Genomic DNA, 16,193 nt, shown 5'->3' with positions numbered 1-16,193 from the left:
GACATTCCACTACCACAATTGTTTGCCTGGGCATTGTTTAAAGCGATTAACGTGTAATATCTTGTTGATTGACAATTGTCTTCGCATGCAGATTAAGTAATTTGGTAACAAAAGCTTCTGTCCCTTCGTGTTCACAATTAGCCAATACCCGGCAGTTTAAATGGTTCGAGAAAGTATTGAGATAGCATGACATGGATAAAATATTTACTAACCACTATTGAAATGGTTCTATTTGCATGGTATGTAAAGTATTTTGTCTGACAATAAAGGCGTAGCGAGTATGCCGATATCGGTCGATATTGAATTTGCTGTCTATAAATAAATTTATAGAGTTAATTGGGTTAATCATCAATATAATTTTTGATTTCTGGATGATGTCTTTTCAGCTTTCTTACCGTGAGATTAGGCCTTTTTAAAGTGGACATCATAATGGCTGATGATGTTGATGTACTCGTTACACAATGAATTATACACTGCATTTATACAATTTCATTTCTCACCAAACCATGGTATAGCCAAATCCGTCTGTGCATCAGAGTATCTGTCCGAAAACTGTAATTGTGAATTCAGAAGCATGTCAGATCCCATAAAGTATATTCATACATATATTCTTGAACAGTTTAACGATATGAGCTATGTGTTAATATGAATGTAATTCGAAAGATGCCATATTTATATGTATATCATACCCAATACAAGCTAATACTAATGATAACCAATAACACATGTTATTTCTTTATATACTTATAAGTAAGATTAATCGATGTCTTCATATTGTTTTTTAAACTTAGGTTGAACGGTAAAAAAACATAGATTTCAAATTAACTGCGCAGATATATTTATGTACAGTTTTTACATCAACATTTGCAAGTTAAGTGCATTTTATGTGTGATAAATCCAATTACAAGGTTCACAAATGTATCGAATGCGTTTAGTTTAGCTTAGTGCTTGACATCATTCGAATATTAGTTTTCTCGAAGATCGTATAAATCGTGAAGCGTATTGAAAGCGAGCGACTGTAAAATGTCAAAGGGCTATTTTTTGCTATTTGTTCTTTCTTTTCTCTGTCTCAGTGTCTTTAACGTAAGTTATTAAATATTGAAATCAGTTTAATTCGAATATACAAATATAATAAAAACTTTTAGGTTCTTTCACAAAATTCATTAAATGAATTCTCTGAAGACTTTTCTCTTACCAATATGACCAAGTTAACAATGAATTTCTTTAAGACTTATAAGGAAGTGTTACAAAACTTGGATTTGTCCATTAAAAAGTGTAAAGGAAATAGTGAGAAGTTGGATGAGTTTATAAACAAAATAAAAAAGAAACTAATACCCGAAAGCAAAAAGTTAATCAAAAATTGTGGGGTTCCATCAGAATGCAGCTGGGCCGATAAGTTTATGATGAATATCATCCACATTAGAACAACTGAAATCCTATTGGATACAATTGGTATTGAAGATTTGAATAAATGCGAAGATAAGTATATGAAGAAATATACATGGGTCCTGAATCGATCAAGAAATATTTTAAAAAAGTTCTTGGGTTAATTTCTTTCATCTTTTTTAATGCACGTCTCGCAACCATAGAAATTGGGTTAAATATATATAAAGTGTTTATTAAAATTACCTTCTGAATAAATTAATTTATGTGCAATGCTTTGAGGCTGTCATGTTTTATTTGAAAGGCGATTTAGGCGTATAATGACTTTGTAGTTAACAGGTAAAAGTTTGTGTAACTTACCACATATAGTATATATATATATATCAATATACTAAATACTCTAATAAAAACTTATATGTTTATTCCTATATACCATACAAAATTTGTATCAATCGTTTTTTTGTCCGATAAATCATCGTACATCCTTACTATCGATCAAAATCGATTAATTCCAGCTTAAATAATACTAGAAAAAGTGGCAGTATCCAATTTACTGTGAGGTTGCTCTAATAAACATATTGACCTTATACATGCATCAGGCTCATTTTAATGCATGAGAAACTCAATTACAAGGCTTACAAATGTATCGAATGAATTTAGTTTAGCTTAGTAGTTGACAACATTCGAATATTAGTTCTCTTAAAGATCGTATAAATCGTAAATCTTATTGAAAGCGAGCGACTGTGAAATGTCAAAGAACCATTTATTACTATCGTCCCACTTAACACCATCGAAATCTTACTTGTGACATTTGAAGCTCACACAGGCACTAAATAGAGCAAGCTCTTGACTTGATTACTTCCATTTTTTTAAGCATATCTCATAATAGCTAATGCTTGAAATTACTTTGTGAATAAATTGATCTACATGCAATTTTTTAAAGCTGCCTTATTTCATTATTGCATATAATAGATTATAGAATAGATTATATCGATGGAGCAAAAACTCCAGATGGCATCCAGCAAATTTTAAATTGATGGCATGTACAAGTTAGGAATCTAGATAGTACAATTTCTAGTTTAAATGGAGAAGTAATGTAATACGTGTTCTATGCCAGTCAGTGAGGAGTGATAGAAAGTATTAATCGGACTTTACTTGCTTGAACATAACCTCTAAGACCATTAGGAGAGCGTGTCTGATATTTAAGCACAGTGCCAGATATTAAGTAAATCAACAAATCACATTGGCATTGTGACCCAACAAACAACCGTTGACCTAACCCATTTACAACAAAGAGGAATAGTCAACTGTGTATGTGCAAGTGTGTGTGTGTTTGTGTGCTTGCGAGAGCAGTGTTTCGATAGTCCAATAGGGAATGCCAAAGATATATACTTCAATAATTCATTTGAATCATGATAAATGCCCGGATTTGACTCTGACATTTGCAAAATATACTGAGGTCAGCATACACACACCAACACGCACACACATTCAGCAAACTGGCAATCCTTTCATACAGATTGGGATTCTGCTTACGTGTTGACTTGGCCAACAAATTGTTGGCTCTGGACTATCCTGTGCAGCTTAATGTTGCATGTATGATATACTTATTACGGCCAGTTGGCATGGCCAACAGTTGGCCAAATGTGTACGATGCTGATTCAGCTTGTGATTCGTCTATATTAAATTAGTATTCGTCTATATTGAAATTAATATTGTTGGCGTAAAACGTACAGTTACAAACATAATAATAATAATAATATCCTTTTCTCAACGTTTATTTGAAAATATATTATAATTAAACAAATTGAAAATTTAAATATCAATTCCTCGAAGAATTAAGAGAATCTCGTGGTCGATCAGTCTCGATTAAAGCTCTTTTATGTATTTGTCTTGTAATAATATTATTATATTATTGAATACATTTTCTCCATATAGGATACATACAGAATCTTTATTGTAATTTTCATAAACATTTTAAAGAGCAGTTTCGAATCAATTCCTTACTAATTTGTTCCATGAAGTAACTTAATTTAATTATATGTACTTTGCGTAGCGGATGTAATTGAATGGACGAGAAAGCATATTATAGATCAAATATATATATATATATGTAATAAATATTTTTTTCATTCTATTTATTTGTACAGTCGTGAACCACATCCATGCATAAGCTATTTGCTCTAATTATTCTTGCTGTGGGCTTGCACCATGTTGCGTGCTTGACGTTGGAATACCCGACTGGCTTTACTACTTCGCTTATACTGAGCTTTACGCAGCCCAATGTATACAGGTGTTTTCAGAAATCTGTCAAGCCTCTAGGAGAAGCAGTAACTGAATTTCGTAACCGTGCGAAGAACTGCACGGGTGACATCAATGACAAAGTGACGAAATATTTGATACGTTTTGTCCAGGCTATCGAGAAAACTAAGACACCATGCACTTATGAACAGACACGCTGCGCAGCCATTATGCTAACAAATGCGCTCACAATCATTGACATGGGCATCGAGTTAATCGAGGCAGCTCTTAATGGAAAATTCAACTTTAAAATACCACTGATAATGTGCACCTATAAGGAAATACGAAGTTTATTTCCTCCATATTCTAATCTTATACAAGAACTAATAGGTTGTATAACAATATCTGACACGTTATTCTAAAATAAAATTAAAAAAAAAAAAAAATAATTAAAATATGTAAATAAATCGGAAATTACTTCAGTATGTCTTATTACTCTTATATTATTTGATCATATGTATTTTGCAAATTATACTTATATATATTTTGGCTTTTGAGATAAGCAAAAATCTTCAAGTATGATTTTCCCACAATATATATTGGGATACATTATAAATATATTGCTCACATTTTTTTCTAGATACTAATAATATATATTAGATGCTTAGTAATATACATATATTATATATGTTACACATTGAATGTCTGTAATAAAGAAGTGTGAAATGAGTAGAATTTTAGATCTGCGTAGAATTCTGGGTATCGTCTAGTCACGAGTTTTACTTGTTATATCTAGTTCGGTGTATGCCTCGGTCACAGACTTCTCATTATTCTTTACTCAGTAGAGAATATGAATAATGTGATATATAATGCAATTCACTTTGAACCACATCTAAATCTAAATTTACCATATCTAACTAATTTAAAATTATTATTCTTATTTTATTTTTTAGCATGGTATTAAACAACTTTCGTAACATGCGATCATTGAAACTCGGACCTCGCGTAGAAATGGGTGGGCAGTTGGCATTGCTGATTTTATTTGCAACATTGCTTTTGGTAGTTCGTGTGGATGGCTCGCGAAAACTGCATAAAACAGCAAGAATGGATTTCCCTACGTTTCTTATACCTGAAGTTACGATAAAAATAGAGCTATTAAAGAACAAAACATTGTTCAAAATGTTGAAGGGAAATAAGAAGCTTAGATCCTCAAGCTGTCATAAGACTGTGATCGACGTCCTAATAAAAAGAGCAGACAAATTTTTAACCAAAATGCGAGACTGTCCAAAAACGCCGGAAGGACGATTTGATTTTGTCATCATACAGAAATCGGCCACCGAAATTAAGCGAAAACTGTCGGAAAACCATGAAAACTTACAAAGGAATGTAGAGAAATATCATGAAGCCAACAAATTAGTAATTGATATAACGCAAAATATATTATTTTTAAATGCGACAATAGCTGATACTTGTAAATTACCGAGTGCCCGAGGTTTACTAGGCTCAGCGTTAACCTTTGTATCCGATATTATGTATTGCTCATTTATGAATAATGTTTTTCCATCAGCTAATGTGGAACTTAAGTGAAACTAATGAAAGTGCTCTCAATAAAAACTGAATGTTTCATTTTGTTGAACTGATAATATCTATTGGGCGATACGCCTTTGAGTTTCGTAACATTGTTAATTGTTTAATTTTATTTAATAAATGTTGAGGTAAATACCCATTAAATAATGGAATTTAATTAAACTTTATTTGTTTATGGAAGAAAGGCCAACTCTATTAGTATAGGCTATACTTACAAATATAAACAGAAAGTTGGATAAAATTTTGGGTCAATATCGAAAATATAACAAAAATATCTAAATCTAAACGCAAAATTTAGAAACTCTAGCGTAAGGAGGTATAATTTTAAAACTGATTCTAAATAGAAACTTTTAAAGAGGCGTTACAACTAGGGACACTAAAAAATATCGATATTTCTATTATCCAGTATGTTCGTGCGCCGATACCGATATTTCATACTCGATATTTTGGTTTCGATATTTGCACTTATCAGGTATCTCTAAAGCTATATCGATTAAAGAAAAACGTTGATACGCTAAAAGCTCAATTGGATGATTTTTATACTATAATGCATTGTAAAATTCAAAGCACATTTGAAAATGTAGATTACATGGCAATAACATGTGATTTTTAGGCGGAGATGATGACTGATACCAGTTATTTAGGAGCTACTGCTCATTATATGCTAATGATTTTCGCCGAAACGATTTGACAAACTTTATTTTTAAGGCGATTGCGCGCAAGAGGAGTGGGATATTTAAAATAATGTTTTCATTTTGTAAGTAATTGAAAATGAGCTTGTATACCCAAAAAAAAAAAAAAAAAAAAATTATGAAAATCCAATCCAGATTCAAGAAACATTTCGCCCAAATATTGTATAAAATAGCGATGTTGAATATTATTATTAATATTAATTTATTTTATTTTATACAATTTCCATTCTCTTTCCTACAAATCTGAAAACGTGTATTTAGGAACTTGTAGGTTGCTATATATATAACATTTGACTGAAATTATTATATTCTAAAAGTTTAATTACAATAATTTTTATAAGTTTAGGCTAGATATAAGCTGTGAAGTTATTCAAAAACATAGATTCGGAAACGAGTTTTAAAACTTTCTTAATTGTTTCAATTTTGAATTTTTAAAATTCTTTTTTACAGTCATATGCATCTGATTAAAAATATTTCACATTATTATTCACATTATAAATACACTTTTAAAATTTTTTACCGAAAAATTTTTGTCTAAATATGGTTATATATGTGCAAACGGCCACATCGCCGCCGATCTGAAGTGACAAGGTAAAAAGCTCAATGACTACACGTCGTTTGCATCGGCTATAAAGTTTTATGTTCTTCCAGAACAGATGATGCGATATTTTAATATTTACATAAATTAAAAAGCCAAGCGCTATCAATGTAGGTGGGAAACAGACAAAAATGAACTTCCGTATCTTACACTTAGTCATAAACCGGTTAATTGTTTTCACTATTTTTTGAACTTCACGTCTAAGGTAGTCCTCTGTACTTTTTAGAGATGGCTCTTCTTTTTCCGTGCACTTATCTAAAACATCTAGTAATTCAATAGACCTTTTAAGTTGATCCTCTATGATATCAGAAAAGCAGTTTCCACCACCTCCACCAATAAAGTCCAGTAATATATCGGACAACTGGCTCACTAAAGGCTCTTCTATATCTTCCGGTGGAGGCTCAGATGGTCTTTTCCATGATTCCGTTGTTCCGGTTCTATTTTCAAAACTTGCGAACTCATCATAGAATGATTTTGTCGTGGGTTTTGGTGTATCAGCATCAGTTGTATCCTTTACATTAGTTGTATTATATACATCAGTAGTTTCATATTCATAACTTGAATCATATTCAGCCGTTGTATTATCTACATTTTTTTTCTTTTTCTTCTTTTTTGTTGTTGTTGTTGGTGGGGTTGTAGTTGTGGTTGTAGTTGTAGTTGTAGTTGTGGTTGTAGTGGTTGTGGTTCTTCGCCGTTTTGTTTTTCGTGATGTTCGTGGTGATGTTTGTCGTGTTGTTCGTCGTGTTGTTGGTCGTCTTGATGGTTGTTTTGATGGTCGTTTTCGTGGTCTATATCTTATTCGACCATGAACTGGGATATTCGGAAGGTTGTCAGAATCGAATTCATTTGAACCGGAAATGATTAGTTTTCTGTCGTTGTCGCGTTTTAATTGAGTATTGCGCCTAAGAGGACGACTTTGATGATGATGTTGCGCGCCATTACTCAATTCCGAATGCGGAGTTTTTTTAATATGAGTTTCGGATGTAACAATTGCAAAAAGTAGAGCTACAAATAAAACTCTCATGTTCAAAAATATTGTACTGTAGCTGGCAAAAAGGGGGAAAAATTCGATTTTATAGCTCCTGAGGCATACGCTACCAGTTTTGACTTAATTCGAATTAGATGTGGTTACGTATTCTGTATGAAAAACGGTTAGACAAGCATAGTCACAGCTAAATTTAAGTCATGGAACTAATATTATGATTATTATTATTGTTCCTTGTTTGTTAGTAGTATTTGAATTATGTGAAATATTGATTCAAGAATACCGTAAGACACATGGTCCTGTCAAGACGCATTTATTTTTGGCGTTATACATATGCATAAATGTCAGACGATAATTAAGTAATCGAATTTATGTATAACACCTGAGAAAATGACACCCAACTTAGTTAGAAACGCTAGTATTTTTTCGCAAGTCTGCAATTTGCTATGCAAAGTTACATAAGTATAGCAAATCTCGATTCTTTAAATAGTAACATATATTTAAATAGTAACATTTAAATAGTAACATCGGAGTTGTGCAACAGTCTTAAATAAACATCTATTGAAAGCTACAGAATTCAATCGAAATGGCTTTCTTGGTTCTATTTGCGCTGGTATTACTAAGTGTTCATTGCGATGCAAAAGGAAAATCATTGGCAATGGATGGTCAATTTTTTTTAAAGCTTGTAGTAGCCATTTTTACGTTGATGATATTTAAGTGCCTGATACTCGCAATTATTCACTTATTTAAATATATTGGGCTAGCATTATATGAATTTATAAAGTGCCTATATGAAAACAGCCCACTTGGTCAACTAATCGCAGGAATAAAGGAATGTATATCTGTTATGGTGCAGAAACGTGGCAATATATTGGTTCTAATAATTAAGAAGCTTTTCGCTATAATTAAACTAATCGTGTTGCTAATAAGTCTTGTAATACAATGTCTAACATTGATGAAAACCGTAATAGATCTGTTAATCCAATGTATTTGGGCAGCTGTTAGAGTATTACTATTTCCTGGTGTTGAGAGCTGTTGGATATTTGTAAAATGTATAAATGACTTGTGGTAATGAACCTTTCGAATTGATCATGTAGTTTTATTTCTGACTAATTCTCTAATAATACCAATTCAGAGTGCCTCAAACGAGGCTGCTCCACTTGTAGATCGCCTGATCTCTGCAAAGAGCTAATCTTCCAATCATTCTACGATTCTTCTATGTCCCCATACAAACGCATGTATAAGATTGCGTTCTATTAACTGCGCTTGAGCTGAAGTATCTTGTAGAAGCACTATCTACATTAAACTATATCGCATTTGTATGCTCATTTAAGAAACGAGCTAGGAATGTCGTTGGTATGCTATGTCCGTCCTGCGTCTCTCCTTCCGTCCGTCTATATGTGTGAACGCCTATATGTGTGAACGCAAATTATATTGCCATTCTTATAGCTCGAGACTTTAGGTGGATAGTATTTGCAAACTAGAGCTGATGATCCAAGAGCAAACAAACAAAGATAGGTAATTGAGCTACTATTTATCTATCGATGACCAACAAATAATGTTTACGTCTTTTCGGAGGCATGATACATTGTCAAAGTTATCATGGATTTTGTTGTATCAGCATCATTTGTATCATATACATTGTTAACGAATATCATCTGTTACAATACGATACGATTAGCGATAAGCGCGTATACCATATCTAGGCCATAGGTACCACGTCTAATTTTTAGTCACAAATAAAGTGCTGAAAAAAATCGATATTTCGTAGTATCGATATTTACGATATTTTGAGAGAAAAAATCGATAATAGCGATATATCGAGCACTTCCTTCAAATATAAATTTTCTTGTTTATTATCTATTATAATACTAATATTAGTTATGACTTCTTAATGGATAAAATGGCAACCATTACAAGATTAAATTAAAAGCAACAGATTGTTAGAGATCAAACAAGAATAAATTTATTAAATCAAACAAGCCAAAAATTTTAAACTCCTATAACTAAAATTTTTTTTTCATTAACCTAAACCGAAAACAATAATAATTCATTTCAACTAAAACCTCAAGTCCCCTATGTGCTCGTTAAGATTAAATAATATCAAAAACATAAACCATTGCCTCCGCACTAACACACTAATCTACATCAGTTGTATTATTTGCATCAGTTATATTGTCGACATCATCAGTTTGACCTAAATGATATGGATAGGGACCACATATAGTCAAATATCCATTTGGACTTTAGATATAAATAAATTGAATATAAATACATGATATTCTCAAATATGGCACTATTAAATACATATATGCAGTTATTTATTTTGACGGATTATTTATTTACTAGTTCTAATGATTTTTGTTTATTTAGAAAAAGGAGGAAGAAATTCGGCTTAATTCGGTTTAGATGTGGTTACGTGTTCTGTATGAATAAATTGAAGTCATGGAACTAATATTATGATTGTTATTATTGTTTCTTGGTCGTTGGTAGTATTTGAAATACATATGTAAAATATTGAACCAAGTATACCGTAAGACATATGGTCCTGTCAAGACGAATTTATTTTTGGCGTTATACATATGCATAAATTCCAGACGATAATTAACTAATTTAGTTTATGTAGAACACATTTAAAAATAACGTAGAAGCGCTAATATTTTTTCTTACGTCTGCAATTTGCTATGCAAAGTTACATAAATATACAAAATGTCGATTCTTTAAATAGTACCGCTAACATCGGAGTTGTGCAACAGTGTTAAAAAAGAATCTTAGTCGAGGATCCTCTACTAGATCTTTCATACTTGTATTTTAATTTTCAAGATTCTTCCAATGGAAAATGGATCAACTACAAACTGATTGTAATACAATATTTGGTAATACAATGAAATATTTGAAACTGCAGTAGAATTGGATTCATGTTGTTTATTGTGGAACAGTTCACCAGTTTCTCGAGTGGCGGCCATTCTTGCGACATCCGGTCTGTGAGGTTTAAATTATGGTGGTCTGTGACATTACATTGATGAATGCGATTTGTAATTAGCACCATGTTTCCATACTGCACTGCGGTTGTCATTTATCGGCTGTCGCCCGGTAGTGCATGGTTCGTGGCTCGCGGTGCATGGTGCGTGGTGCGTAGTGCGTAGTGCGTGGTGCATAGCTTTGGGTTCCGCTTTAATTAAAACGAAGCCAAAATACGCGTTTGCGGCATGCCTATCTGGAATAACATTATTTGCGAGACTCACGTGCTTCACATTCATTCATTCGTGTTCAGCAGTGAATATAATTTACGCCACTAATGGGGCGATATTTTATTTGATGCTCGCTCAGAATGGTTGCCTGCCTAATGGGTATATACGAACATTAAATTCGGTGCATCACAAAAATTCAGATATATGTACTTATTATTTAATATAATTCTATGGCTCATGCATATGTATAATAATATATAGAAGTGGGTTTATTAAAACATACTACATACATAATAAATATTAATTTAAAAGAAAGAAGAGTATTATGTTTTGTTTCAAATTAGCTAATATGATGTTTGAAAATAAATATTAAGATATATCAAAATTAATTTATGCAAATTTTCCTTGGAAAATAACCATGTTGAATACCTTTTGACTTATCGCTTCAATCATATATATCATATTTTTGTAATTTCCCGTTCACACTATGAATTTCAAATATTTTAGACGGTATCTGGGTATTCGGCAATAATCCTTCTAATCATATTTTTCTTATTTTTTTTAACAGAATATTCCTAACAGTATACACGGCTCTACCATGAGAAGGCAATATTACATTTAATTGGTGTGGTGCTGGTATTTGCGCTTCACTATGAAAATTTGGCCGCGTTTTGTTGTTCTTGGTATGTTTGTTTGGCTTACGAATGTATCTTAGACATGAAAATGCTGCCTCGACACCTATTATTATTGCCTTCTCTTGTTTTTTTTTTTTTTCTTTAGAAAGACTGCTCCAGTCAACATGGAAAAAGTCGCAAAAAGTCTAACGTAAAGTAATTGTGATTGCCCAACTAAGAGATACCCAGGGCCCGACATATATCTTCAGATATACATCTCAGTTTTAGAGTCCACCGCGCCTTCTTATTTAGATATATTAAAAACCAAGTTAGTTGCACATCCATTTTCACGCTCCTAATGGGGGATCGAGACGGACATCGAATATACTGAATTCCCCTTCGTGCATGAGTAGAAAAATAAATCAATATATCCTAAGATCTTAAGATCCTAAGTTCAGGGGCTTCAGTGTATGAAAATTGAATCAGACGGAGCAAGAAGCATAGAGAGCATGAAACGCGCGCGTGAGATGTCTGGAAATATTTGAAAAAATTAAATATAAGTATTTACCTTCTTTTGGTTGCCTTAAGCGCTGCAAATGGTCACGGTCTATCCGAGAATTGCAGGTATCCTCAACGTGAAAGGACACAGGTGATGGCTGCAGGTTTAGCGCGCTTCTGTAACCGTGGGAAAATCTAGAGCCAAATAGGACCCTAACTCTGGCATGTGCAGAAAATCCATCATAATACTGACAATACCTATATATTGAAAATGCGAAGCGTTTCTCAAACAATGCATCTGAGCCTTGGGTCAGAGTTCAGGGCGCGGGGTGCAGAGCGCAGGTCTCAGGTCTCAGGTCGCCATTGACATGGGTCTCTGTGGTAGCAATTTGGCCTCGCGCTACCTGGCCGCAGGTTGCCAATGCATCGAATAGTCATTTGCTCTTCAGTTAGTCGGCCATGCGCACGTATCCCTATACAGCTAAAGATAGCACCATCCCATAGTTCAACATTTTGAACTCTGAAATCTTATTTCCCAATCCCGTTGCTATTCATCAACTCGCTTGCTATTCAAATCCCGAAATTGTGTACTCTTAATCCAAATAAGCGTGCTCGCGCTGTTTGAGGTGTTTTAAGGAGCCTTCGACACGATGCTATTCATTCTTAATATTTTAAGATTCCTAAAGCTCTGTGCTTTTTTGATGTCTGGTATATATATTATTATTCAAAGCTGCAAAAAACCTAACACAGGTATTAAAAAAAAAAAAAAAAAAAAAAAAAAATTAAATAAAACAATATTAAATAAAAGAATAAAAAATAAAATAAATTAATAATAATAATAATAATAATTAATTAAATTAAATACTATAAGGTAAAAGAATAAAAAATAAAATAAATTAAATATAGTATTACTTTTATCTCTTCCTTGTCAAAATTGTCTTCTAAATTTATCTAAATATTTTCAGTACATAAAATAATATTAATCAATACAAGTAACACTAAATTGTTTATGCACTTGTCATCCTTTTCTGTAATGAGGAGGCCTTGCAAACTCACTTTATTCCTTCTGCTTCACATATTACATTTGTATTTACATCTATGTATATACTTATATTATACAATATATTTTATTTTATTTATTTTTCTTTTTTTGGATTATCGAATCTTTTTGAATAACCGAATAACATGAAAATCTGGCCAAAAACTTTGTGCTTAGCTGCCCTCTTGGCCGGCGTTGCCGGCAAACTGCAGCCTTGCGTGTGGAGCGAGAATCCAAGGAACGAGAAATATATGTTGGATGAGAGCTCGTGGGATCTGACGCTCAAGGGCGAATGGATGATCGGCTTCTGTGTGCCGCTGATAATGGCTTGCATTAAGTTTGAGCGTGTATGGAGCAAGTTCGCTCACGAAAAGCAGCTGGAGAAGAGCGACATGATTGTTGCCAGCATGAAGCTGGAGTATTCGGAAACCGTGATCAGGCGCTTTTCCTTGAATGAGTTGCCCACAATTTTGCATGTTAAGGACGGCGTATTCCGGAAGCTGCCAATAGGCAAAAACGTTCAGGAGCTGCACGAGCTGGCGAACTTCAAATGGCAGGAAATAGAGCCAATGCCCTTCTGGCAGCATCCGAATGGCCTGCTCATACGAGCTTACGTATACTATATACAAGCCATAGATCAAGTCTACCAAGCCTCCTGGTTGGGTACAGACTACGAGCATGCCACTTGGCTTGTGCGCATTGGCCTAATTCTAATCATGGGCATGTTTTTGACAGTTTGCTGCAGCATTTACTGCTGTTTATATGACAGACGAAAGCCGTTAAAATGTAGCAAAAAATCGAAGGAAGAAATTGAGGGTCATTCTGCCAGGAAACAGAAGGGATCATCAAGACAAGTTAGCTTTTTCTATCTGTAACAAAATGATTCTCAACTTTCCATCTGATCCACAGAAAATTGCCATAGATTGAGCCTTCGATATTTTGCTGTTCGTGCTGTTTTTAATAACTATGTATAATATCATTTCGAGCATTGGACCCAAAATCGTCATCTAAATGTTATTTGCTTTCTTCGAATTTATTATTTTCTTTCCACAAGGCGCCGCCTCGTCGTCGTGTTCAAATGAAATATATAAATATAAAACAAAAGTTTCACAAGAAAGTGTTCAATTTGGTAAATGGATAACAGTTGTCTGTGGTTTTGCTTTATTTAGCGTTAAGTTCATATTCACGCTTCATATGCGCTTTGGTTGACCAAATAGAATGAAATTGAACTATTTCTATGAGCGGAGGGTTGAGTCTTAATATCCAAGTTAATGAAAAAGTTGATGTATCTATATATTTTGTATATCAAAGACTGACGTGAGTATATAGGATTTTAAGCTCAATATTTCCTCATGGTTTCAGCTTCAGTTTGAATCTACTCTAATTAAATTGTGAAGATTAAATGAAGCAACTGCCTCTGCTATAACGAATTGGTCATTAGTTTCAATTTTATTAGTGTTTAATTGGCATAGATCAACAGCTATTTCAACCTGCAAATATTTTAATTGATTTCCTTAAAACGTAAATTTGCCGCAAAAATCTTTCTATATAGATTTAAGGTACCCCACAAATTTTCTGGCTTTTTTATGGCGCTTCATAAGTTCTTATATACCAATGTATATAGAATCACATATTCAGCTTCTTTTTGTTTTCGTTGGTACAAAGTTTGATAATTGCAGTTAGTATAAATTTAAATCGTAGATATTTTTGTTTTCCATTCATTTTGGTCGGAGGAAAAATAAAATTCCATGGAAAACCACAAAATTGTTGAAGTTTGCATTTCGCATTTGGTATTTTCATAAATGAAGGCGCGGAGCAGCAAAGTTACAACTAGACAGAACTTGATGCATAAATTTGTAATTCAAAACGTTGAAACAACATGATGAGAATAACAATTGGAACAAGAACGGCAATGATAATAATGATGGCTATGATGGAAATGTTACGATTGAAACTTACAGAATGCTTTTAAATTGCAATGCATTATTCATGCAACGAGGCGAGACAATTCAACCCACACAAAAAGTGTAAATCACTTGAGCTAAATGAAGAGTCTGTGGAGTAACATTGAGAGAGAGAGAGAGAGAGAGAGAGAGAGAGAGAGAGAGACAGAGAGAGGGAGATACAATCGAGCTACAGGTTAACAGGCGGCATTTCCCAACATCCAATCAGATTCACTATTCATGTAAACCTTGAGATATCTGCATATACAATTTATTTAATATTTTCATATTTTTATCAATGCTTCAATTACAATGGCATTTTTCAATTGAGTTACAGCATTCAGTGGACGCAAATTTATTTATTTGGCAGGCAAATATATACATACAAACATTTTAATGGCTGCGGGGCCAGCTGCTGGCAAATGGGTCCATTTGTCTTGCTCGTATCGATTTAAGGACTTACAACTTTGAGCTGTTCCTGAATTGACTCTGTCCTGTCTGTCCTGTTTGGACGCACAAACGATTACCAAATTTCACGTGTTTAAATTGTAGTACCCAACAAACAAAAGGGTTGATAGCCAGGCCCTGATCCGGTCTATTTGTGCTTTTCCCTTTTTTCCCCCCTTTCCTTTTTTTTTATTTTTTTTATTTTTTGCGATTTGCGCATTTTGATTGATTGCTGCCAGTTACAGCGCACAAATTGAATGACCAACTGCTGCTCAAAACAGGCCCAGTCAAAAATGATAAATAGACCAAATGACCCATTTAACTGTTGCGTTACGTCTTGGTACTATCCGTAGTCCCGGTTTCTTGCCCTCTTATCAACTACGCTCTTTGGCAGCTACTCGTAATTGAGTTTCCCTGATTGCCTTTGGGGTTTTGGTCAAAATGTTTAAAGAGGCTTTAGTCAAATGAGAAAAAAACCTGCGCCTAAATTCTGAGAGCTGGTTTGTTTAGAATAATATTTATATACATTATATACATATTTGTATATACAAATTCCATAGAATACTCATGATTTGCACTACTATAAAAGACTATTTGAAGGTATATAATGCTATTTGGTAGAAATATTTAGAAATTCCCTAAAAAATGCCCATGATGAAAAATGTGTCATATTTCAATTGCTGCTGTTTGCCAAACTGAGTTGACAATTAACCGTTTCAATTGTCGCCTGCCTGCGGAAAACCCGCAATTATTGTAGCATACACATCATTGGCCATGACAACACTCGCCGGGGTTCCGTTCGAGGGATCCTAAGCAGCTCTAGCTCACCATCCATCCATCAGCCGAGCTACATACATATATCTATAATATATATATAAATTCAGCAAACTGTTACTTTTCCATTCAATTATTTTCGTTTTTTTTTTTTTTTTTTTGTGCTCTCTAAAGCCTTTGAGGACCTCTGCTTTGCTGAGC

At 33.5% G+C, this 16,193-nt stretch overlaps 1 protein-coding gene and 2 long non-coding RNA genes across 5 annotated transcripts in view; 2 read left to right on the top strand and 1 right to left on the bottom strand.

Annotated features, from left to right (window-relative positions):
* The window catches only part of LOC26528235, a 36,006-nt gene that overhangs the window by 4,868 nt on the left and 14,945 nt on the right, over nt 1–16,193 (bottom strand). The window contains exons 2-4 of one of the 3 annotated variants that reach the window (XR_004364313.2): nt 11,860–12,530; nt 396–552; nt 177–312 (exon numbers count right to left, since the gene is read on the bottom strand). This is a non-coding gene — a long non-coding RNA (uncharacterized LOC26528235). Of the gene's footprint in view, nt 1–176; nt 553–11,859; nt 12,531–16,193 lie in introns of those variants that run through there. The other 2 variants (XR_004364312.2, XR_004364311.2) reach the window with 2 other exon arrangements.
* LOC122757512 lies at nt 799–1,656 on the top strand. Its single transcript, XR_006357572.1, has 2 exons — nt 799–1,083; nt 1,146–1,656. It is a non-coding gene; the product is annotated as an uncharacterized LOC122757512 (long non-coding RNA).
* LOC6583135 (thioredoxin-related transmembrane protein 4) lies at nt 12,864–13,932 on the top strand. The gene is made up of 2 exons (XM_002008777.4): nt 12,864–13,682; nt 13,738–13,932. Exons 1-2 carry the CDS (start codon nt 12,975–12,977, stop codon nt 13,753–13,755), a joined length of 726 nt encoding a protein of 241 aa, XP_002008813.2. The 5' UTR covers nt 12,864–12,974; the 3' UTR covers nt 13,756–13,932.

The sequence above is a fragment of the Drosophila mojavensis genome, unplaced genomic scaffold (genome assembly GCF_018153725.1).
Source record: "Drosophila mojavensis isolate 15081-1352.22 unplaced genomic scaffold, ASM1815372v1 contig_74, whole genome shotgun sequence".
Lineage (NCBI taxonomy): Eukaryota > Metazoa > Arthropoda > Insecta > Diptera > Drosophilidae > Drosophila > Drosophila mojavensis.
This window is presented reverse-complemented; position numbering and strand designations above follow the sequence as displayed.

Coding starts and splice junctions, on each gene's coding strand:
- LOC6583135 (XM_002008777.4), top strand. CDS start 12,975: ATGAAAATCTGGCCAAAAACTTTGTGCTTAGCTGCCCTCTTGGCCGGC.